The 22,890-nt window shown below is 50.2% G+C and overlaps 1 protein-coding gene across 3 annotated transcripts in view; it reads left to right on the forward strand.

Annotated features, from left to right (window-relative positions):
- Window positions 1-22,890, forward strand: part of LOC102943007 (discoidin domain-containing receptor 2) — a 151,230-nt gene that overhangs the window by 57,071 nt on the left and 71,269 nt on the right. For all 3 annotated transcript variants that reach the window (XM_027832615.3, XM_043530733.1, XM_037879875.2), the window contains exon 2: window positions 13,039-13,177. In XM_027832615.3, the coding sequence (XP_027688416.2) occupies window positions 13,114-13,177 (64 nt within the window). In that variant the 5' untranslated portion in view covers window positions 13,039-13,113. The remainder of the gene's footprint in view (window positions 1-13,038; window positions 13,178-22,890) is intronic.

Consider the following 22,890-nt stretch of genomic DNA (forward strand, 5'->3'; position numbering starts at 1 on the left):
CAGACACCTGTCAGGGATGGTTTCGATAATACTTAGTCCTGCCTAAGTGCCGGGGACAGGAGTGGATGTCCTACATTTCTATGTCAGATGTTTCTTTGGTAGCCTGAGATTTGTTGACCAACTGCAAAGGGATCCGAAAAGAGCCACAAGAATGATTCAGCATCTGGAAAACTTGCTTTACAGTAAGGGACTCGAGAAACTCAATTTATTTAGTTTCTCCAAGATAGAGTTAAGAGGTGACTTGATCATGGTCTGTAAGTGTCTACATGGGGAGGAGATTTCTGGTTGTAACCGGCTTTTCTATCTAGCAGCCGAAGCCAGAATGACAGCCAATGCCTGGAAGATGAAGGGAGACAATCTCAGACTGGAAGTAAGCTGCCAATGTTTAGCAATGAGGGTTATTAACATTTGGAACAACGTACCTAGGAGTGTGCTGGATTCTCCATCAACTGGAGTCTTTAAGTCAAGACTGTATGTTTCTAAACAATACCCTGTAGCTCAACCCCAAGTTATTGGGCTGGACGCAGGAATCCCTGGGTAAGCTTCTCTGGCCTGTGTTATACAGGTCAGACTAGATCGTCATAATAGTCCCTTCCAGCCTTAACATCCATGAATGTATGAACCTACAATGATAAATACTGAAATATACCAGAGAAACAGGGGGCAGCAACTCTGACTGTACAAATCTAAAATAAAAGCTAATGACAGGCAGCATCTTTCCCACCCAGGCAGCTCCCGCCAGTGTGCTCACCACAATACACCGTGCTCACCTTGCCCAGGGGCACCAGGGGCTGGGTGTGTGTGCGTGCACGCGCGTGCAGTGGTCCTGGAACACTTTTAAGAGTGGGGATGCTGAAAGCCAGCCCCCTTACTGCTGTCTGCCACCCCTTCCCCCAAGCTGGGGCCGGGAGCAGACAGGGGCAAGGGGGCCGAGGCTGGGGATACAGCTGGGGGCAGGCGTGGTGTCAGGAGCTGGCAACAGGGACCCCAGGCATGGGGCCAGCGGCCAGGACCCTGCGTAAAACCTGGGGGTGCTGCAGCACCCCTCGCACCCTTAGTTCCCACACCTATGTGTGTGGGAATGTGCATGTTTGCCGCCATGATGCCCCCTGGGGGACAATGGTGCAGGTGCAGCTCCCATCTCTGATGGCGCAGGTGCAGTTCTGCGTGCAGGACAAGACATGACGGGGAGCAAATAAACTCTAGAGCCCCTTGGCCGCATGCAACAGCACTAGGGTAATAGATGGGAAGGTTACCCAGCATCCCGTCTCCAGAAAGGTGCCACGGCCCGTGGCTTGCTGCTCACTTGGCGGTAGTGTGATGTAGCGAGCTGGGATCCGCATGCCCGGCTGGAGGATAAACACCAGCCCAGGGCCTGCTAATCTGGAGAGCCGGGACAGCCCTTCAGCAAGCCCCACACGCACCAGTGCCCTCCGGAGCTATGGCTGCCTGTGTGCTTCTCCGAGTTGCGCTTAGAACTGCATCCTGGAACACAGCACTGCTCTTTATACCCTCAAGATGCCTGACAGGTCCCCCGTGTGCATGGGTCCTGTTTGGGGCACGCAAGCCATTGGACACAGAGAACCCATCTGAAAATAGTTACCCCAGGACATCCCCAATGTGTAGTGCTCATTAACATATGCTAATGAGTGATTACCATATACGGTAATACTAGTAGCTGGAGCTGCACAAGGTCGTTACTTGAATGAAGTCGTTTGGAGTGTGTGTGTCTGTTCCCTCACTGATGGGCAGGGGCCCCTGAGTGCCATCGGGGGCAGCATGCTCTGCTTCCCCCAGGAATCTCCATTCCAGCCCAGAGCCAATGCCGCATTTAGCCTTCGAACTCGTCCTGGCAGCAGCTAAAACCGAGGAGTATTAATAGCTGCAGGCAGAGTCCCGCACATCTGAACTGCAGGGGCTTCTGTTCTGTAGGCAAGAGGATATTGGTGAGGTATGGTGTGGTCGAGGGCTTTTCTCCCTAGGGCCTGTGTCCAGCACCCTGGGAAGACAGCTGTATTCCAGTCTGTCCTGTGTGTCCTCATCAAACTGCAGCTACGTTTCAAAGGCAGAATCTTGGTCAAAAGCAAGGATGTCAAACAGGAAGAAAGAGACGGGAGATTTATCATAAAACAAGAATTAGAATCAGAAAAATCCTTGTTTGACTTGTAAGCTGAGCAAAACTGACTTGAAAGTGCAGCTGGGTTGAACATTTTCAACAAATTGTGTTTTCTTTGCAATATGGTGTTTCTTTGGGGCCAAAATGTTTAGGACAGGAAGTGTTCCGAGTTCCACGGCTCTCTGGCCACTTCTGATGAGACAGAGTGTGACTGGCTGGCCACCTTTTTGTTTCATGAAAACATTTAAGAGGTTTTGTTTTCATTCCGATGCAGAATGTAAACACGTTCTGAAACCTTGACAGTTGTCATGAAACAGGCTTGTCGTCCTCCAGCCCGCTCGACCTCTCAGTAGCAGAGAGGGGTTTATATAGTCAGCCATTCACAGAGCCATTTCCCTGACTAGAACCATGCCAAAGGCAGGCCTGTACAGCAGCGTGATGCACCCCATAATCAAAGAGAGAAGCCGATTCCTCCAGCCTGTGCACTGCCGCCAGCAGGTGGATCACTGCCTCAGAACATCCTGCATCCATAGCAGGACTCCCACTCCCAGGGAACCGTTTGCAAACAAGCAAGTTCAAACAATAGTGTCTCTTTCATCTTGGATCCCCAAAGCCTCCCGAACACTCCAGCCTTCCACAATGGATCTCTGAAGAGCGGATGGGACGAAGGAGGGGCCCAAAACTCCACCTATTTCATGCAGATCCAGTTAGAAATGTAAACAGCAGTTCCCTCCTGTTCCCACTTTAGGGAATATTATGGAATGCCTTCGCTAGTAGGTGGGTCACCTGCTCCACTGGGGACAGTAGTGGTCTTTGCCTGTACAGGAGTGAAGAGGCGGGCTTGTTTCTCTGACTTGGTGTCTGCTCTGTATGCTGGAGAAAGCTGCTCTCTCCACTTCTCAGTGGGTGTGTTTACACAGCCAACTCAGGCTTGCGGGGCTCCGCTTGCGGGGCTGTGCAGACTTCCGGGCTCGGGCTGGAACTCAGGCTCTAGGATCCTATGGGGCGGGAGGATCCCAGAGCTTGGGCTCCAGCCCGGAAGTCTACACAGCAATGAAACAGCCCTGCAGCTGGCTGGCATGGGCCAGCCGCGGGTTTTTCTTTGCTGTGTAGACATACCCCGTGAGTGAAATATTTTTCAGGAGGGAGATTTTTTTCTGCTCACATAATGATTGTAACAGAGTTTTATTCTGATGCAGCCAGCTGTTAGCAATTAGCAACTTGATCCACCCAGCCCAGCAAACAGGGATAATGCTTTCCTGCCGCTCTCAGGCTTTGCTATTGCCTGGGGTTTTGGTGCCCATGTGGGCCTTGCGCTCCAGGTATGGCAGTTTCTCTGGGGGTAGATGTGTGACAGCAGGCTTAGAATAAAGTCATAACAAATACAGGCAGGTGTTCTGGATGCAGTGAAAAGCTCTCGTGGGCCCTCCACACCAGAAAGAAAACAGGAGAGAGAGAAAACCACTGCCAAACCTATCCAGCAGCATCATCCAACCCATGCTACCATCCGGGAGTAAAGTCTCGGGCCCGGCTTTCACAGTGGCTTTCATGGGCTGAGATCAAACCCCAAGGGAAACCCCCCTCCTCCAGTGCTGCAGAGGAGCATACTGTATGTACAGGGATTCCAGTCCCCGTGGCTGCCCCCTCACCGTCCCTTGCCAGTCAACAGGCAGGAAAGGATAACCAGCGTCTGGGGCCACCTCAGGCAAAACTGCAAATGTTGCCCCTCCCACAAAACACGTAAGGATCAGAAATTAAACACCTCGCTCCCCCAGCTCATCAACACTAATCCCCCTATGGCAGCACTCTACATGGCCCACCCAGAACTGTTAGGTGCCCACCGGCTAGACCAGTACCTGATACCCCAACACACAAACCAGCAGGCAGAACAGACCGACCAGCACAAAGCCCAGCCCCCTGCCCAGGACTGCTCCCCTCGCAGAGATCTCCTCACACTGACCGCTAACGCTGAGGCAGCCTCTCCCCGGGTACCGGCTCAGCAAGCGAACACGAGAGGGGAACTGGGGCACTAGGCTGAACGTAGCAACTGTGCAGCGTGCAGAGCAGAGGGGCTTGGGGCAGAGAGAGACGCTTTCTAGTCCAGTGCCCCAAAGCCAAGGGGTGAGAGGAGCTTCCTCAAACGCGCAGAAATCGCATTAGGCATCTCAGCCAAGTGTGCTGCAGGAGAAGGGAGAGGCAGCAGAGAGGCTCTGGCTCTCGGGAGCTGCCTGCTAAGTGCCAGGGAGCCAGTGTAACACGCACACACTGCCCTGTGCTGACACACTCCCTGGTGTTACAGCGTGATCTCGCGCTCTGGTGGGGAGAGACTAATACCCATGGAACCAGCCCTCCGAGAGGGGAAGCGGAGTGTGGGAGCTGCTCCCCATGCTGCCCATGCACTGTGACCTGCTCCGAAGAAGCAGTCACTCCAGAATCTGATGAGAGTGCCCTGGTTTCACGCTCTGGTGCTCTCAAAAGGCCTGCCTGCCCCCACTTCCCTGCTGCTTCTGATGTCCAGGCCCTAGCCCCTACTCCCACGTCTTCTCATGGCTCCAATGTGTTGCTTCCCCAATCCCTCATCCCCATCTCCTCAATCATGGCCCTGGCCCCACTACTTGTCTCGTGAGCTCTTGCCTTGATACCCTGCTGCCCCTTTGCAGCATCTGGGCAGGCTGTGTGCTGTCCAGCCAACCTGCCTCCGAACTGCACCCAAGGACTAACTCAACGTGCTCATGCCCTCCACCTCCTGCTTCCTCCAGACACCCAGGCTGGACCTGCTGCCTCCCTGGGGCGAGGGTTCAGTTGGCAGAACTCAAACGCCACCCTGGCTTCTCCATGCAGCCATGCACATGGGGTCCCCGAGCCCAGGCTCCAGCCTGAGCCTGAATGTCTGTGCAGCAATTAAACAGCCCCACGGTCCCAGCGCCACGAACCTGAGTTAGCTGACATGGGCCAGCTGCAGGTGTTTAATTGCAGTGTAGACATGCCCCCTCTGTTCCTGGCTCCTGCCAGCCCCACAACACCACAGAGTACAGCACAATGCCAGGCCGTGGTGACTGAGCCCAGGAGCTGCTCCGAGCAGGAATTGGCAGCGTGGTGGCAAAGACACTGTAGCTTGCTGCCATGGGAACTGGGGAGGAGGGGGGACTACAATGGTGCAGAAAATGGGTGAAGTATTTTCCACTGTAGACCTGGCCAGGGTTAGTCCCCCACCTTGGGAAGAACAATGGTCTAGCCAGCGGATTAGCCACACACCTGAAACAGGAGCCATGTCCATACCTATTTGCTCTGCAACTTTGGATAAGTCAGTTAGCCTCTCTGTGCCCCACTTGTCCTGTTGGTGTAGGGGGCTGCTTGTGCACACCTGGTCTGTAAGGGCCTGTGAGACCTACGTATGAGAAGTGCAAAGTAACAGCCCCATTGTATAGTCAGGAAAGTGTGAGGCTCAGAATGGTTGAGTGGCACGGTGCACTAGCACTGGCCTTTTCACATCGATGATCCCTTATTTAAAGCCAAAAATGTTCATGGTTCCATTATATTTACTATAAAATTAAGAGTAAAAATATATCAGCAGTACCCAGCGCCTCCTCTAGGGGTGTGCATGTGTTTCGGGAGGTTGACAGAGAATATTTGACTCTTAATGGGTGTGAAGGGAGTGGGGGAGCCAGGTTTTCTTTGCTTTAGATTGTAATAAATTTTCAGTGATGCCCCTGACAGCCTTCTGTGATCCCCTCCTGCACTGATGTACTGCATTAGGGTTAGGAATCAGGAGATCTGGGTCCTGCATTTGTGACTCAGATACTGAGAAGTCCCTGTGGACAAATCACTGTAAACATAAAATATTCTTACTTCATACTCGCTTTCCTTGGGACAGTGCATATCAGCATGGCTAATTTACGGGCGTATCACCCATGAAACTGGTTTTGCCTGATGAAAGTGAATGGGTAGTGACTGCAGCTTTATCAGGAGTGTACTCCTGGGATCACTGCAGATAAACTTTGCAGATGACACAGCAATTGGAGTGGTAAATAATGAGGAGGGCAGGTCGATCTGAATTGCTTGTGTAGCATCCTTCTCCACCCCGTTACCTCTTTTAGCGCTAACCTCCTCATGAGTTTTGATGGACAGGCCTGGGTTCCTTTAGATCCCACCTCCAGCTCAGGAGGGTGTAACTTCCCTTATTTTCTTTCCATATTAATTTATTTGGCGTGCCTCCACTCCTCTTGGTCCTTCCTGGCACAGTCACCAGGGCCGCTCGGGTAACCCCCACTTGCTTGCCAGAGTTGGAGACTCCCAAGAAATTACACAAACACACACAATGTATTCAGCACAGTAATTATATTAAACGTGAAGTAAATAGAATGTAATAGTAAAACACTACTCTCAGGGTCATTGGTGCCCACGCAGGTAATACCCGCGAATTTTCCCCATCACCTGACCTGATACAGAAAACATAAAAATCAGTGTCCCATTGGTACGTGTAGTTTGTAGGGGGCCCTGGATGACCTGTGATAATATCTTCTGCAACAGCAATCAGCACCTTGGCTGACTGGGTTCAGTACAGCCCAAAAGACTCTCACATGGGATAAGGTAGTAAGTCCCTCCGCAGGTTTAATAGGCAGCAGGTAATAAAATCCCCAAACCCTTACCACTGGCTTGAGGACACCGTTCTGGGAGTCGGGAGTCTCCCAAACAATTTCCCTGATCATCTGAAAGATGGAGCTCTGGACACCTCCGATGGCTGCTGGCCGCATCCTCCTCATGCAGGAGTCTGGCTGCTTCTGGTCCCAGGATTTCTGCTCCCCACAAAAGGATGCAGGTTATTAAACTCGACTAAGATCCTAACGTTAGTCTTCTACCGTAGTGCTTAGACACACTCACAGCAGGCGGCAGCCCTGGACCAGAGCAGTGGTGCCATTTCGTGACTGGTTTCCCTGGGGAACTGGAGAACTAACTCAGACTGGCTTGGATGGGGGGAGTTTTCCCAGCAAACTCGAGACACTGGGAGTCACCTTGAGGAGGGAAAGGACCAAGCTAGGAGGTGTTGCAGCCAGAGGCTCTTTCTCAGGGGGACCCTGCATGCACCCTGGGACTCACCAGCTCACCCACAGCCAGCCATGCCCTTTCAGTGGCTGGCTTCAGACTGGTTTCTCTCGTCTCCAGTGCTCCCCAGGCGTTGTCAGGGCTGCTCTTCTTCCAGGCCTTCACTTGTCAGTCACTTGGCTCTGCCCCCCTCCTTTCTCTCAGAGACTGCCCCTCCTCTGAGCAGGGGGCTGGTAGCCATACTGGCTCCTGCCATCCTCCCCCTAGCTGACAGGGCCCCTGTCGCTCTGGTCTAGAGAGTGTCTCTCCACTCTCCCACAGGGTGGCCCAGCAGACTCTGAGTCTGCCCTTGGCTTTCCCCCGAACTTCCGGCATACAGAGACCCAGGGACCTAGGTAAGCTCCTGGCGGGCTACACTTTGCTAACTGGACGTTCATCGAAGCATTTAAATGTCAGAAAACAGCACATATGAGGCTCAGTGCATGATCCTAAAGCTGCTACACACTGTTTCTCCTGATACAAAATAATATCGCTCATTATCTCTTGTAATCTCAGATATGTGGGGTCGCATCTGGGAATGTACATATATTTACACTCTGTTTGTTGGGCCAATAATTCACAGGATTCTGATCCGATCAGGCTCATCTCTCGGAGGGATGTATTTGATCAATTCTGTATTTGATCAACAAGTGCCCTACAGTCACACTGACATTGGCACTGGGCAGGACAGCATCCTTAGCTAAAGCAAGTTACTGAACACATGACAGCATTATTACCTCTTGGGTTTCCTTTTGCCTCCCCCTGCTCTGTGCCTGGTCTGAAAGGGTCAGCTGCAACTGCAGTCAACAGCCTCCCTAAGAGGGCAGGGAGGAGGCAGGGCCATGTCTCCATCCCCCTCCATGCTGGCCCACAGAGCAGGTGGGCGTGCACCATCCTGCAGGGGCCCCCTATGCGAGGAAGGGTCAGCAATTACCATGTGTTTGCCGTCGGATGAGTGCAGTCGGCAGCGCTGTGTTTACTAAAGGGCTCCTTCTGGAATGGGATTGTAGAACTCTCTCTCTGTTATACTTCCTCTGTGGGACGTGTAAGTATTTCCAGGGCCCTCTGGCTGGCAGTTCAGTTTTTCATTTCTGTGTCTCTCTGTATGGAACAGGAGCTTTCAAAGGTTCCTTTGCAAAGTGCAACACTTAAAAGCCAGGGCAGAACAAGCGCAGGATCCTGTCTGCATGGTCACCCATGCCTTCGAACCCTACCCAGGGCACTGGCTGAATGGGATGCAATGAACCAGGCAGCTGTCTTTTGTTAACGTTGTATCATCTTTCACCATACAGCCTGAGTGCTGTAACTAGCGGGGCAGGGTTCTGCATCAGAAATACCATGTGATCCTGTAACCCAGGGGTTGGCAACCTTTCAGAAGCGGTGGGCCGAGTCTTCATTTATTCACTCTAATTTAAGGGTTCGCGTGCCAGTGATACATTTTAATGTTTTTAGAAGGTCTCTTTCTATAAGTCTATAATATATAACTAAACTATTGTTGTATGTAAAGTAAATAAGGTTTTAAAAATGTTTAAGAAGCTTCATTTAAAATTAAATTAAAATGCAGGGCCCCCCGGACCGGTGGCCAGGACCCGGGCAGTGTGAGTGCCCCTGACAATCAGCTTGCGTGCTGCCTTCGGCACGCGTGCCATAGGTTGCCTGCCCCTGCTGTAATGAATGCCTGAGTCATAACGCATGTGCACAAGGGGCAGAGGTTGAGGTTAGGCAGGTGAATGTGACTTGAACTTTTGAGGGCTGCACTGTATAATCTTACTGGTCTTTTAAGGTAGCTTTTTGTGGCATTTCTTAGTTTAAAAAACCCCAACAGATAGGAAGCAACGACACTTTTTCTTATGGAACGATTTCCTTGGTGGCATTCCTGCAGGATATATCTCTCACAGAACTCTTGCAAACTGAGTGCAGGGTGGTAGGGGTCTGCCCTATTCCATATATGTCACCGGAGAGAAACATCACGGGGCACCAGTAGAGCGCTGTCAGATTGTTAGTAACAAACTGGCAATCGTTAGTATCTGTGTGCGTGTGAAAAGCTGCACGTTAACCCTACGGACTCTCTCGCTGGCCCGGTTTGCATTGCTACCTCAAATTGCTGTTGGGCTGGGGCAGCAGGGTTTTGGGAAGGACAGAACGGACACACTCGAAAACAGCAACCTGCCTTTGTTCCACTGTAAACAAACGGGCCATTAGGTGCAGAGTAGACCTGGGAAACGCTCTCCCAGAGGGTATGAGTCTGAGAAGGTTACGAGCAAGGGGGAAAGGCCTGTTCCAAGAGAAATGCAGAGGCAGCCGGAGCGATAGGGATTTGCCCAGCTCAGTTACACAAGTCACTTAGGAGCTGCTGGCGGCAGGGCGAATGGATGGTGCTGTGAGGCTTTACATGCTCAACTAGTCACTAAACCACATGCTGCTGCTCGCTGCCCACAGTCACTCCGAGCACAGCCCTGACGCTGGGGCCTGCCCCTGCAGCCCCTGTGCTGTGCTCCGCACCATCTCTGCGGAGTGCAGGTCCCACAAAGCAAGGCGCTTGTGTCCAAGTGCAATCATTCTGCCCCCGTGTGTCCGCACACCGGAAGTGCAGAGACCCGGGAAGTGTTTGCCTCATTTCTCATGGCTGAGGGAGGCATGCTTTGAAAGTGACCCTGCATGCTTTGCTGTAAGGAGGTGTCTGGGCATCTCTGTGATCGCTGTGTATTAAAGGAGGGGAGCGAATAAACAGGGGCAGAAGTGACTTTGCATTGGAGCTCTTAACAGGTGACCTGCCAGGGTTCATTTGAAAGTGATACTGGTGTGCCGCTTTCAGAGTAGCAGCCGTGTTAGTCTGTATCCGCAAAAAGAACAGGACTTGTGGCACCTTAGAGACTAACACATTTACTTGAGCATAAGCTTTCGTGAGCTACAGCTCACTTCATCGGATGCATTCAGTGGAAAATACAGTACGGAGATTTTATATACACAGAGAACATGAAACAATGGGTGTTACCATACACACTGTAAGGAGAGTGATCAGGTAAGGTGAGCTATTACCCGGGGGGTGGGGGGGAACAAAACAAAAACCTTCATCAAGGTGGGCCATTTCCAGCAGTTGACAAGAACTGTGAGGAACAGTGGGGGGTGGGGGAATAAACATGGGGAAATAGTTTTACTTTGTGTAATGACACATCCGCTCCCAGTCTTTATTCAAGCCTAAGTTAATTGTGTCCAGTTTGCAAATTAATGCCAATTCAGCAGTCTCTCGTTGGAGTCTGTTTTTGAAGTTTTTTTGTTGAAGAATTGCCACTTTTAGGTCTGTAATTGAGTGACCAAAGAGATTGAAGTGTTCTCCGACTGGTTTTTGAATGTTATCATTCTTGACGTCTGATTTGTGTCTTTTACGTAGAGACTGTCCAGTTTGGCCAATGTACATGGCAGAGGGGCATTGCTGGCACATGATGGCATATATCACATTGGTAGATGTGCAGGTGAACGAGCCTTTGATAGTGTGGCTGATGTGATTAGGCCCTATGATGATGTCCCCTGAATAGATATGTGGACAGAGTTGGTGACGGCCTTTGTTGCAAGGATAGGTTCCTGGGTTAGTGGTTCTGTTGTGTGGTGTGTGGTTGCTGGTGAGTATTTGCTTCAGGTTGGGGGGCTGTCTGTAGGCAAGGACTGGCCTGTCTCCCAAGATCTGTGAGAGTGATGGGTCGTCCTTCAGGATAGGTTGTAGAATCTTGATGATGCACTGGAGAGGTTTTAGTTGGGGGCTGAAGGTGATGGCTAGTGGCGTTCTGTTATTTTCTTTGTTGGGCCTGTCCTGTAGTAGGTAACTTCTGGGTGCTCTTCTGGCTCTGTCAATCTGTTTCTTCACTTCAGCAGGTGGGTATTGTAGTTGTAAGAACGCTTGATAGAGATCTTGTAGGTGTTTGTCTCTGTCTGAGGGGTTGGAGCAAATGCTGTTGTATCGTAGAGCTTGGCTGTAGACAATGGATCGTGTGGTGTGGTCTGGATGAAAGCTGGAGGCATGTAGGTAGGAATAGCGGTCAGTAGGTTTCTGGTATAGGGTGGTGTTTATGTGACCATCGCTTATTAGCACCGTAGTGTCCAGGAAGTGGCTCTCTTGTGTGGACTGGTCCAGGCTGAGGTTGAGGGATGGAAATTGTTGAAATCATGGTGGAATTCCTCAAGGGCTTCTTTTCCATGGGTCCAGATGATGAAGATGTCATCAGTGTAGCGCAAGTAGAGTAGGGGCATTAGGGGACGAGAGCTGAGGAAGAAGCATTGTTCTAAGTCAGCCATAAAAATGTTGGCATACTGTGGGGCCATGCGGGTACCCATAGCAGTGCCGCTGATTTGAAGGTATACATTGTCCCCAAATGTGAAATAGTTATGGCTGAGGACAAAGTCACAAAGTTCAGCCACCAGGTTTGCCGTGACATTATTGGGGATAGTGTTCCTGACGGCTTGTAGTCCATCTTTGTGTGGAATGTTGGTGTAGGGGGCTTCTACATCCATTGTGGCTAGGATGGTGTTTTCAGGAAGATCACCGATGGACTGTAGTTTCCTCAGGAAGTCAGTGGTGCCTCAAAGATAGCTGGGAGTGCTGATAGCGTAGGGCCTGAGGAGGGAGTCTATATAGCCAGACAATCAAGCTGTCAGGATGCCAATGCCTGAGATGATGGGGCGTCCAGGATTTCCAGGTTTATGGATCTTGGGTAGCAGATAGAATACCCCAGGTCGGGGTTCCAGGGGCGTGTCTGTGCAGATTTGTTCTTGTGCTTTTTCAGGCAGTTTCTTGAGCAAATGCTGTATTTCTTTTGGTAACCCTCAGTGGGATCAGAGGGTAATGGCTTGTAGAAAGTGGTGTTGGAGAGCTGCCTAGTAGCCTCTTGTTCATATTCCGACCTATTCATGTTGACGACAGCACCTCCTTTGTCAGCCTTTTTGATTATGATGTCAGAGTTGTTCCTGAGGCTGTGGATGGCATTGTGTTCTGCACGGCTGAGGTTATGGGGCAAGTGATGCTGCTTTTCCACAATTTCAGCCCGTGCACGTCGGCGGAAGCACTCTATGTAGAAGTCCAGTCTGTTGTTTCGACCTTCAGGAGGAGTCCACCCAGAATCCTTTTTGTAGTGTTGGTAGGAAGGTCTCTGTGGGTTAGCATGTTGTTCAGAGGTGTGTTAGAAATATTTCTTGAGTCAGAGACATCGAAAATAGGATTCTAGGTCACCACAGAACTGTATCATGTTCGTGGGAGTGGAGGGGCAGAAGGAGAGGCCCTGAGATAGGACAGATTGTTCTGCTGGGCTCAGAGTATAGCTGGATAGATTAACAATATTGCTGGGTGGGTTAAGGGAACCACTGTTGTGGCCCCTTGTGGCATGTAGTAGTTTAGATAGTTTAGTTTCCTTTTTTTTTTTGTAGAGAAGCAAAGTGTGTGTTGTAAATGGCTGGTCTAGTTTTTGTAAAGTCCAGCCATGAGGAAGTTTGTGTGGAAGGCTGGGAATTCCTCAAGGGCTTCTTTTCCATGGGTCCAGATGATGAAGATGTCATCAATGTAGCGCAAGTAGAGTAGGGGCACAATATGCAGAGCCGCTCTGCTGTGAGACGGTGAACTTCCCACAGCATTGACTAGCTCCAGAGTCAACACTAGCAGCCGGGCAAGTATTAGCATAACACACTAGCTGCTAGCCAGGAGAGCGATGCGGCCCATTCTTGTGCCAGCAGGTGCTGTTTCCAGTGTTTCCAGTTGTGGCTCATTGCGCCAGGGCACAGTGCTGAGGGTCTGCAGCTCCACAAGGGCCCCTATTAGAGGACTTTCATCTCCTCTCTTTTGCTTTGTCTTTCAGAAATGTAGATGGCAGCTGCTGGCTGTGAAGGACTCGCGCCCGACTGACCCGGTGCAGCACTTCCCACTGCCCACCATGATCCTCTGCATGCTGCTGCTGGCTGCTCTGCCTGAGCCATCCAGTGCCGAAGTCAACCCTGGTAGGGAGCCACCGAACGTGGGGAGGACCCTAATCTCCTGCCTTGTGTGTTTTCATTTCCCCCCTTGTTTTCCGTCTTACAGTGGACCCATTTGTATGAAGTTACAAAAATGGCACCAGAGCAGCTGCCTGTGTGCCACGTCCCCAGCCTTCCCAGAATGCAGGGAGAAACACCGCCCCGGGGAAATCCCAGCTCCACACTGGGGCATGGACATATTCCCTGTCCTGCCTTCCAGGTGGGTCTGCAACCAGTGATCCTGTCATAGAATCATAGAATCATAGAATATCAGGGTTGAAAGGGACCTCAGGAGGTCATCTAGTCCAACCCCCTGCTCAAAGCAGGACCAATCCCCAACTAAATCATCCCAGCCAGGGCTTTGTCAAGCCTGTTAAAAACTTCTAGGGAAGGAGATTCCACCACCTCCCTAGGTAACGCATTCCAGTGTTTCACCACCCTCATAGTGAAAAAGATTTTCCTAATATCCAACCTAAACCTCCCCCACTGCAACTTGAGACCATTACTCCTTGTTCTGTCATCTGCTACCACTGAAAACAGTCTAGATCCATGCTCTTTGGAACTCCCTTTCAGGTAGTTGAAAGCAGCTATCAAATCCCCCCTCATTCTTCTCTTCTGAAGACTAAACATCCCCAGTTCCCTCGGCCTCTCCTCATAAGTCATGTGTTCCAGTCCCCTAATCATTTTTGTTGCCCTCCGCTGGACTCTTTCCAATTTTTCCACATCCTTCTTGTAGTGTGGGGCCCAAAACTGGACACAGTACTCCAGATGAGGCCTCACCAATGTCGAATAGAGGGGAACGATCACGTCCCTCGATCTGCTGGCAATGCCCCTACTTATACATCCCAAAATGCCATTGGCCTTCTTGGCAACAAGGGCACACTGTTGACTCATATCCAACTTCTCGGCCACTGTAACCCCTAGGTCCTTTTCTGCAGAACTGCTGCCGAGCCATTCGGTCCCTAGTCTGTAGCGGTGCATTGGGTTCTTCCGTCCTAAGTGCAGGACTCTGCACTTGTCCTTGTTGAACCTCCTCAGATTTCTTTTGGCCCAATCTTCCAATTAGTCTAGGGCCCTCTGTATCCTATCCCTACCATCCAGAGTATCTACCATTCCTCCCAGTTTAGTGTCATCTGCAAACTTGCTGAGGGTGCAATCCACACCATCCTCCAGATCATTAATGAAGATATTGAACAAAACCGGCCCCAGGACCGACCCCTGGAGCACTCCACTTGATACCGGCTGCCAACTAGACATGGAGCCATTGATCACTACCCGTTGAGCCCAACAATCTAGCCAGCTTTCTATCCACCTTATAGTCCATTCATCCAGCCCAGACTTCTTTAACTTGCTGGCAAGAATACTGTGGGAGACCGTGTCAAAAGCTTTGCTAAAGTCAAGGAACAACACGTCCACTGCTTTCCCTTCATCCACAGAGCCAGTTATCTCATCAGAGAAGGCAATTAGATTAGTCAGGCATGACTTGCCCTTGGTGAATCCATGCTGACTGTCCCTGATCACTTTCCTCTCCTCTAAGTGCTTCAGAATTGATTCCTTGAGGACCTGCTCCATGATTTTTCCAGGGACTGAGGTGAGGCTGACTGGCCTTTAGTTCCCCGGATCCTCCTTCTTCCCTTTTTTAAAGATGGGCACTACATTAGCCTTTTTCCAGTCGTCCGGGACTTCCCCCAATCGCCATGAGTTTTCAAAGATAATGGCCAATGGCTCTGCAGTCACATCCGCCAACTCCTTTAGCACTCTCGGATGCAGCGCATCCGGCCCCAGGGACTTGTGCTCGTCCAGCTTTTCTAAATCGTCCTGAACCACTTCTTTCTCCACAGAGGGCTGGTCACCTCCTCCCCATGCTGTGCTGCCCAGTGCAGCAGTCTGGGAGCTGACCTTGTTCGTGAAGAAAGAGGCAAAAAAAGCATTGAGTACATTAGGTTTTTCCACATCCTCTGTCACTAGGTTGCCTCCCTCATTCAGTAAGGGGCCCACACTTTCCTTGGCTTTCTTCTTGTTGCTAACATACCTGAAGAAACCCTTCTCGTTACTCTTAACATCTCTTGCTAGCTGCAACTCCAGCTGTGATTTGGCCCTCCTGATTTCACTCCTGCAAGCCCAAGCAATATTTTTATACTCTTCCCTGGTCATTTGTCCAATCTTCCACTTCTTGTAAGCTTCTTTTTTGTATTTAAGAGCAGCAAGGATTTCACTGTTAAGCCAAGCTGGTCGCCTGCCATATTTACTATTCTTTCTACACATTGGGATGGTTTGTCCCTGAAAACTCAATAAGGATTCTTTAAAATACAGCCAGGTCTCCTGGACTCCTTTCCCCCTCATGTTATTCTCCCAGGGGATCTTGCCCATCAGTTCCCTGAGGGAGTCAAAGTCTGCTTTTCTGAAGTCCAGGGTCTGTATTCTGCTGCTCTCCTTTCTTCCTTGTGTCAGGATCCTGAACTCGACCATCTCATGGTCACTGCCTCCCAGGTTCCCATCCACTTTTGCTTCCCCTACTACTGTCTCAGCACCGGGGATCCCGCTACCACCAGGAGCCACATGGGCACTAGATGAGCAATGACAGGCAAATGTCAGGCTGGCTCTGGGGTACTGGGCTCACTGCAGGCAGTAAATCACCAGATACAGGCAGGCAGGAGAGGTAGAGAGCTGCAGCCAGGAGGAGTGGACTCTGGAGGGGCTGATGCAGGAGGAGAGGTTGGGCTAAGCTTGGCTTAGTGCTTGGTCCAGTCCCAGGGCAGAGGGACATAGGCCTATGGATAGCAGAGGGGGACATGCCCAGGGGACGGGGTCCCATGGGGCAGGTCAGAGGCTATAAGTGAGAGGGGTCGGACACGGTGTAGAAGGGGGAAGGTGTCAGTTGAAGGTCAGAGAAAGTCCCAGTGATGAGGTGTGTTGGTCTGTGGGATTGTCCGTAAGCAGCCCCAGCGTGATGCTGGGCCATGTCTTGGCCAAACCCTGGTCATGTATGAGAGGGCAGCTCTGTCCTGGAGGGGCCTGATGGACTCTCTGCCTCTAACATTATTTCTTTGGAGCCCCCAGCAAGTGTCCTATTCTGTCCCTGCTCTGGTCCCTCTCCACCGCTTTGAGCCCCAGTGCAGCCCCAGCTCTGGGGCTATGTTGGGCTGCAGCCAGGGCCAGTGTAAAGCAACCTGGGGCCCATGACGCACCTTGACATGAGACCCCATGTGGTGGCCCCACCCTCAGCTTGGAGTGGGGTAACATTTGGGCTCCCCTCCTGTCTCAGAAGCAGCATCTGGAAACCTGTTCCCTCTGGAGAGGCAGGAACAGCAGTGGGTGTGGGAGGCAATACGTACCCAGGATGAAGGGTCACCCCCAGAGCCCTCTGATGGGTGGGGCTAACACCCTATTGAGGTGCACAGGGCAGCTGTCCCCCTCAGGGCTGATCACAGGACTCCAGGAGCTAGTGCCCTACACACAGGATTATAGTCCTGATAAGTTGAATCTGGCCCTGCCTGCTGTTAGAATCTTTGGCTACTTACCAGCTCTGCTGGTGCCCCTCAGTCCAACCTGCAGCTCCTCCGCTCTCCCAGCTCTGGGCTTCCCCGCAATCCCCAGCTCTGCCAGTGCCCCTCAGTCCTGACACAGAGCCCCTACTAGTCAGGTCCTGTGCTCTATCAAACATACAGTTCTGCTGATGACCCTCAATCGTAACCTGCAGACCCCGTGATAACCCAGTCCAAGTCAAATGTTGATTCTATTGTGTAGGATGTTTGCTCGGCAATTATTCTTGTAGGGATGGTCTAGAACAGGGATCTCAAACTCAGATGACCACGAGGGCCACATGAGGACTAGTACATTGGTCCGAGGGCCGCATCACTGACACGCCCCCACTCCACCCCTTCCATGAGGCCCCGCCCCTGCCTCGCCTCTTCTCCACCTCCTCCCCATACCGTGCAGCTCCCTGCTCCTCCCCACTCCCTCCTGGAAAGCGCTAAGTGCCGCCAAACAGCTGTTTGGAGGGAGGAAACACCTGGAGGTAGGCAGAGAAGCGGGGCACGGCGTGCTCAGCAGGAGGGGGAGCAGTGGGTGAGGGGAGCTTGGCGGCCACAGAAAATAACTCTATGGGCCACATGTGGCCCGTGGGCCGCGTGTTTGAGACCCCTGGTCTAGATAATACTTAGTCCTGCCATTATTGAGGCAGGACTAAGTGCAGGGAACTGGACTAGATGACGTCTCGAGGTCCCTTCCAGTCCTACAATTCTATGGTTCAGCTATGGGCGGTGAAGTTGTAAATGTCCCTGAAATAATAGCTGTCTTTGAGTGAATAGCTTCCCAAACTGCACTGGGCCATCAATGGCACACGTGCTCATTGTCTGCCCCCACCCCTCAGATGTACATGATTCTATAAACCGGAAAGGATATTTGTTAGGCTGACCATAGTCAACCCTAGAAGGAGGTTCACAAACACCAACGTGGGATGCACTGGCAGAATGCAAGACGGCAGAGTATTCTGGAGTGCCGGCATTTTCGAATTGGACAGACTGGAGCTTTATGTCCGCTTAACAATGTGGATATCAGCAGGGTGTCTTTGCCCAATGTTATTTTGGGAGATCCACCCTATCCTCTACTCCCCTGGCTCATGAAGTCTTGACCTGATGTAAGAGCACCTGGCAGAAGGTTTAATTACACCTTGAGTGGGAGCAAGATGGTGCCTTTGGCCAGCTGAAGGCAAGATTGAGCTGCTTACACAGCTGTTTGGGTGCCAGTGCGTATAATGTCATTCATTCCAGTGGGCGTATGGTGCACTGTGTGACGTATGTAGGAAGCGCTCTCTCCAGGATTGGGGCGATGACGGTGCTAGCCCTGTACGAGCGGACAGACAGTGCAGCTAGGTCCAGGAGAGACAGGAAAATACGGGATGCCTTGTGTGGCCACATCATTGGTTTGCGGAGGAGAGGGTTTGTGAGCACAATGGTGGACTGTATCAGTTTATTTATGAATGCATCAAAAAATCATATATGATGCAAGATACAAAGCGACTGGATTTTGCTGGCTTGGTGCAATTGCGTGACTTGTACATCTGAGACCTCATTAAAATTGCTACCTTTGAGTAGCTGTTTCCTCTTAGTGTTTTCAAAGTCCACCTGCATGGGATCGCAGTACAAAAGCTATAGTATAGCTTTCCAGCACAGGCCGGGCACCTACCACAAACTAACGCCCGAGTGCAAAGCACAAAACAAACCCACAGTGCACACAACGAGCAAATGTGACAGTGCAGGGCAATGTCCCGTGTAATGGCATTACACATGGTCAGTGCCCTTACTCCCCTTCCTTTGTGCAGGCCTGGGGGTGAACTGCATTGGGGACTGCTGACCATGTGCACTTCTGTGCATAGACTGGCTGAGCCCTGACCCCAAGTGGTCCGGTAACGGCAGAACGTAGTAGTGTGGGTGGATGTGAGTGGAGTGGCTGGGGCCAGGGTAGGGTTCAGGGCAGGTGCGTCCTAAAATGTGTTGATTTGATGTTTGTTGCAGTCTCTCAGAAAGGTCCCTTTGCCACTGGTGGTCTTGCTCCCTGCCATTGCTGTGTGTTCCCCACCATTTTCTCCTCTTTTTCTCCAGCATATCCTCTGATACAGCTGGTTTGCACTCCAGTTCATAGAGCTGGCCTGGCCTGCTGGCAAACTTCCTTTTCAGAGCCTGGAGCACCTCATTCTGGCTCCTTTCCCTCTTGCTGCACAGGTCCAGCAGCCTCTAGCTTTCTATCAGTGGCCTGCTACGGGGTGGGAGGACATGCCTGGCAGAAGTCTCTCACTGAAAGGCAGGTTCTCCAGCCCTCCAGTCATGTTCGTGGCTCTTTCCTGCACCCACTCCAGTTTTTTCCAACATCTTTTTTTAAAATGTGTATGGCAGTATTGAATGCAGTATTCCAGTCTCAGTCTCCTATTCGAGGTAAAATCACCTCCCTATTCCTACTCAGTGTTCCCCTGGTTATACATCCCAATTCATATTAACCCTTTTCGCCACAGCATTGCTCTGGGGGGGCTCATGCCCAGTTGCTTGTCCACCAAAACATCTAAATCCTTTTCAGAGTCACTGCTTCTCAGGATACAGTCCCCATTCTGTAGGTATGGGCTGCATTCCGTATGACCTGTCATTTGGCTGTATTCAAATTCATCTGGTTTGGATGGGCCCAGCTTACCAAGTGATCCAGATCGATCTGCATGAATGCCCTGTTTTCATCATTATTTACAGCTCTGCCAATATTTTTATCCGCAGTGATGGACGAAAATGCTGACCAGTGTTGGGCGGAGAACCAATACCTACAGAACCCCACTAGAAACATCCCTATTAAGTGACGATTCCTCACTGATGACCACCTTTTGAGATCTGTCAGTTAGTAGTTCTTAAAGCATTGCAGAGCCATTGGCCATTATCTTTGAAAACTCATGGCGATCGGGGGAGGTCCCAGATGACTGGAAAAAGGCTAATGTCGTGCCCATCTTTAAAAAAGGGAAGAAGGAGGATCCTGGGAACTACAGGCCAGTCAGCCTCACCTCAGTCCCTGGAAAAATCATGGAGCAGGTCCTCAAGGAATCAATTCTGAAGCACTTAGAGGAGGGGAAAGTGATCAGGAACAGTCAGCATGGATTCACCAAGGGCAAGTCATGCCTGACTAATCTAATTGCCTTCTATGACGAGATAACTGGCTCTGTGGATGAAGGGAAAGCAGTGGACGTGTTGTTCCTTGACTTTAGCAAAGCTTTTGACACGGTCTCCCACAGTATTCTTGCCAGCAAGTTAAAGAAGTATGGGTTGGATGAATGGACTATAAGGTGGATAGAAAGCTGGCTAGATTGTTGGGCTCAACGGGTAGTGATCAATGGCTCCATGTCTAGTTGGCAGCCGGTATCAAGTGGAGTGCCCCAAGGGTCGGTCCTGGGGCCGGTTTTGTTCAATATCTTCATAAATGATCTGGAGGATGGTGTGGATTGCACCCTCAGCAAGTTTGCAGATGACACTAAGCTGGGAGGAGTGGTAGATATGCTGGAGGGTAGGAATAGGATACAAAGGGCCCTAGACAAATTGGAAGATTGGGCCAAAAGAAATCTGAGGAGGTTCAACAAGGACAAGTGCAGAGTCCTGCACTTAGGACGGAAGAATCCCATGCACCGCTACAGACTAGGGACCGAATGGCTCGGCAGCAGTTCTGCAGAAAAGGACCTAGGGGTTACAGTGGACGAGAAGCTGGATATGAGTCAACAGTGTGCCGTTGTTGCCAAGAAGGCCAATGGCATTTTGGGGTGTATAAGTAGGGGCATTGCCAGCAGATCGAGGGACGTGATCGTTCCCCTCTATTCGACATTGGTGAGGTCTCATCTGGAGTACTGTGTCCAGTTTTGGGCCCCACACTACAAGAAAGATGTGAAAAAATTGGAAAGAGTCCAGCGGAGGGCGACAAAAATGATTAGGGGACTGGAACACATGACTTATGAGGAGAGGCTGAGGGAACTGGGGATGTTTAGTCTTCAGAAGAGAAGAATGAGGGGGGATTTGATAGCTGCTTTCAACTACCTGAAAGGGGATTCCAAAGAGGATGGCTCTAGATTGTTCTCAGTGGTAGCTGATGACAGAACAAGGAGTAATGGTCTCAAGTTGCAGTGGGGGAGGTTTAGGTTGGATATTAGGAAAATCTTTTTCACTAGGAGGGTGGTGAAACACTGGAATGCGTTACCTATGAGGTGGTAGAATCTCCTTCCCTAGAAGTTTTTAAGGTCAGGCTTGACAAAGCCCTGGCTGGGATGATTTAGTCGGGGATCGGTCCTGCTTTGAGCGGGGGGTTGGACTAGATGACCTCCTGAGATCCCTTCCAACCCTGATATTCTATGATTTCAGGTGATACTGTATTGTGTGAAGTTTTCAATTACAGTGTTATATAGTACTAAGGCAAAGGCCTTACAAAAGTCTAAGTATATTACAGTGTAGTTGTAGCCATGTCTCTAAGTATATTACTGTTACCCTTGTCATGCTGTCTGGAGTGGCTCACGACCGTGAATGTCTACCTCAGGGCAGACTGTCAGAAAACAAAGCAGACACCCCAAACTTGTGGTATGGTCTATAATTAGATTTTACCATCCCAGGACCAAATGTGAACTCCCAAAGTACTGCAGTAGTATAGTATTCTAAAGAGTCACAGACAGTTCCCTTTGACACTCCAGTCTCTCTTGCCTCACAGGCAACCTGGACTATGTGAAAAACGGTCACTTACACCAAAAATCGCACCACATTCAGGTTGCCCCCAGTCCCAAGAGATCGGTCACTTGCCCCAGGCCAGTTTGGTACTTATACCAAAGTGTTACTTTGCTACTTACACCAAAGACGGTACTGGTAGCAAACTAGTAAACTAACTAAATGTTTATTAGCTAAGAAAAAGAAATGAGAGTTTTTGAGAGGTTAAAGCAGGTAAAATATATGTACAGGTGAGTCTCAGTCTATAATTCCAAATGGCAGCAGAGATGTAGTGATCTGCCAGTTTCCCAAAAGTTTCTCAGGGCTACCCAGAATAACTCTGAGGATTTCCATCTGCTCGTTCAGTTATTCCTCTCTTTTAGAATCCAAACAGTCTGGGGATTGGGGATTGGTCCTGCTTTGAACAGGGGGTTGGACTAGATGACCGCCGGAGGTCCCTTCCAACCCTGATATTCTAGGATTCTATGATTCTGTGAACAGTCCAGAGATACAGGCTCTTTCCCTGAATCCATACTTACAGCTTCTTCTCACAGAAAACAAGCTGACAGAGTCACTATCCACATGGCCTCTTCCTTTGATGACAGACAAGTGAGTGAGGAATGCATTTAGAGTCTTTGGCCTCCAGTCGTCACACACAATGATCACTTGCCTTGAAATTAGCACTTTTATGTTAAAGTTCTTCATTTGCATTCCATGGGGCTTCTTTCTCGTTTGATGGGGTATTTAGTTATGGGGTATACACAAGTAAATGTTTACTACTACATTATAACAGGACACAGGTACGTGAAAATAATGCAAGTAACATCACATTAGGTTTTCATGAAGTTTAAACACCAAATACATCTTATACATTTAACAGTCACTTTGATCTATACTAATACATACACAAGTGAATCGGTCTGGGGCTTTGGCATGAGCTGGCACCTGGTTTGCCAACCTCACAACTCTTATCAACCGGATTCAGGTTTGTTTCACGAGAGCTATTTTCCGTAAAACCGTGTTCACTGACATTAATTATAGCTCCATCCTTTAATTCTTTATTGACTAAATCCTCTACCAGCTTTCCATTATTTTGCCCAGGGCTGTTGTCAGGCTATCCACACTAGTTCCCCAGACCATCCTGCTTGCCCCTTTTAGAGACTGGCATGACATTAACATGTTACCAGTCTTCTGGAATTTTTCCAGTATTCCACAATTTATTAGAAATTAACACCAGTGGCACAGACATCTCCTCAGGCCACTGCTTTAGGACTCTTGGACATAAGTTATTCAGACCTATTGATTTTAAAGTGTTGATCCCTCGCAGATGCAGTTAAGCATCGTCCTTCGGTACTAGTGACCTGGAAAGTAGTTCAGGGGATTCGAGTACATCATCCAACTTCTTTCCAAATACAGAACAGAAATATGTATGGAACACTTCTGCCTTTTCTGTATCCTTATAAACCATTTGACCATCTCCATCTAGTA

The sequence above is a fragment of the Chelonia mydas genome, chromosome 16 (genome assembly GCF_015237465.2).
Source record: "Chelonia mydas isolate rCheMyd1 chromosome 16, rCheMyd1.pri.v2, whole genome shotgun sequence".
Lineage (NCBI taxonomy): Eukaryota > Metazoa > Chordata > Testudines > Cheloniidae > Chelonia > Chelonia mydas.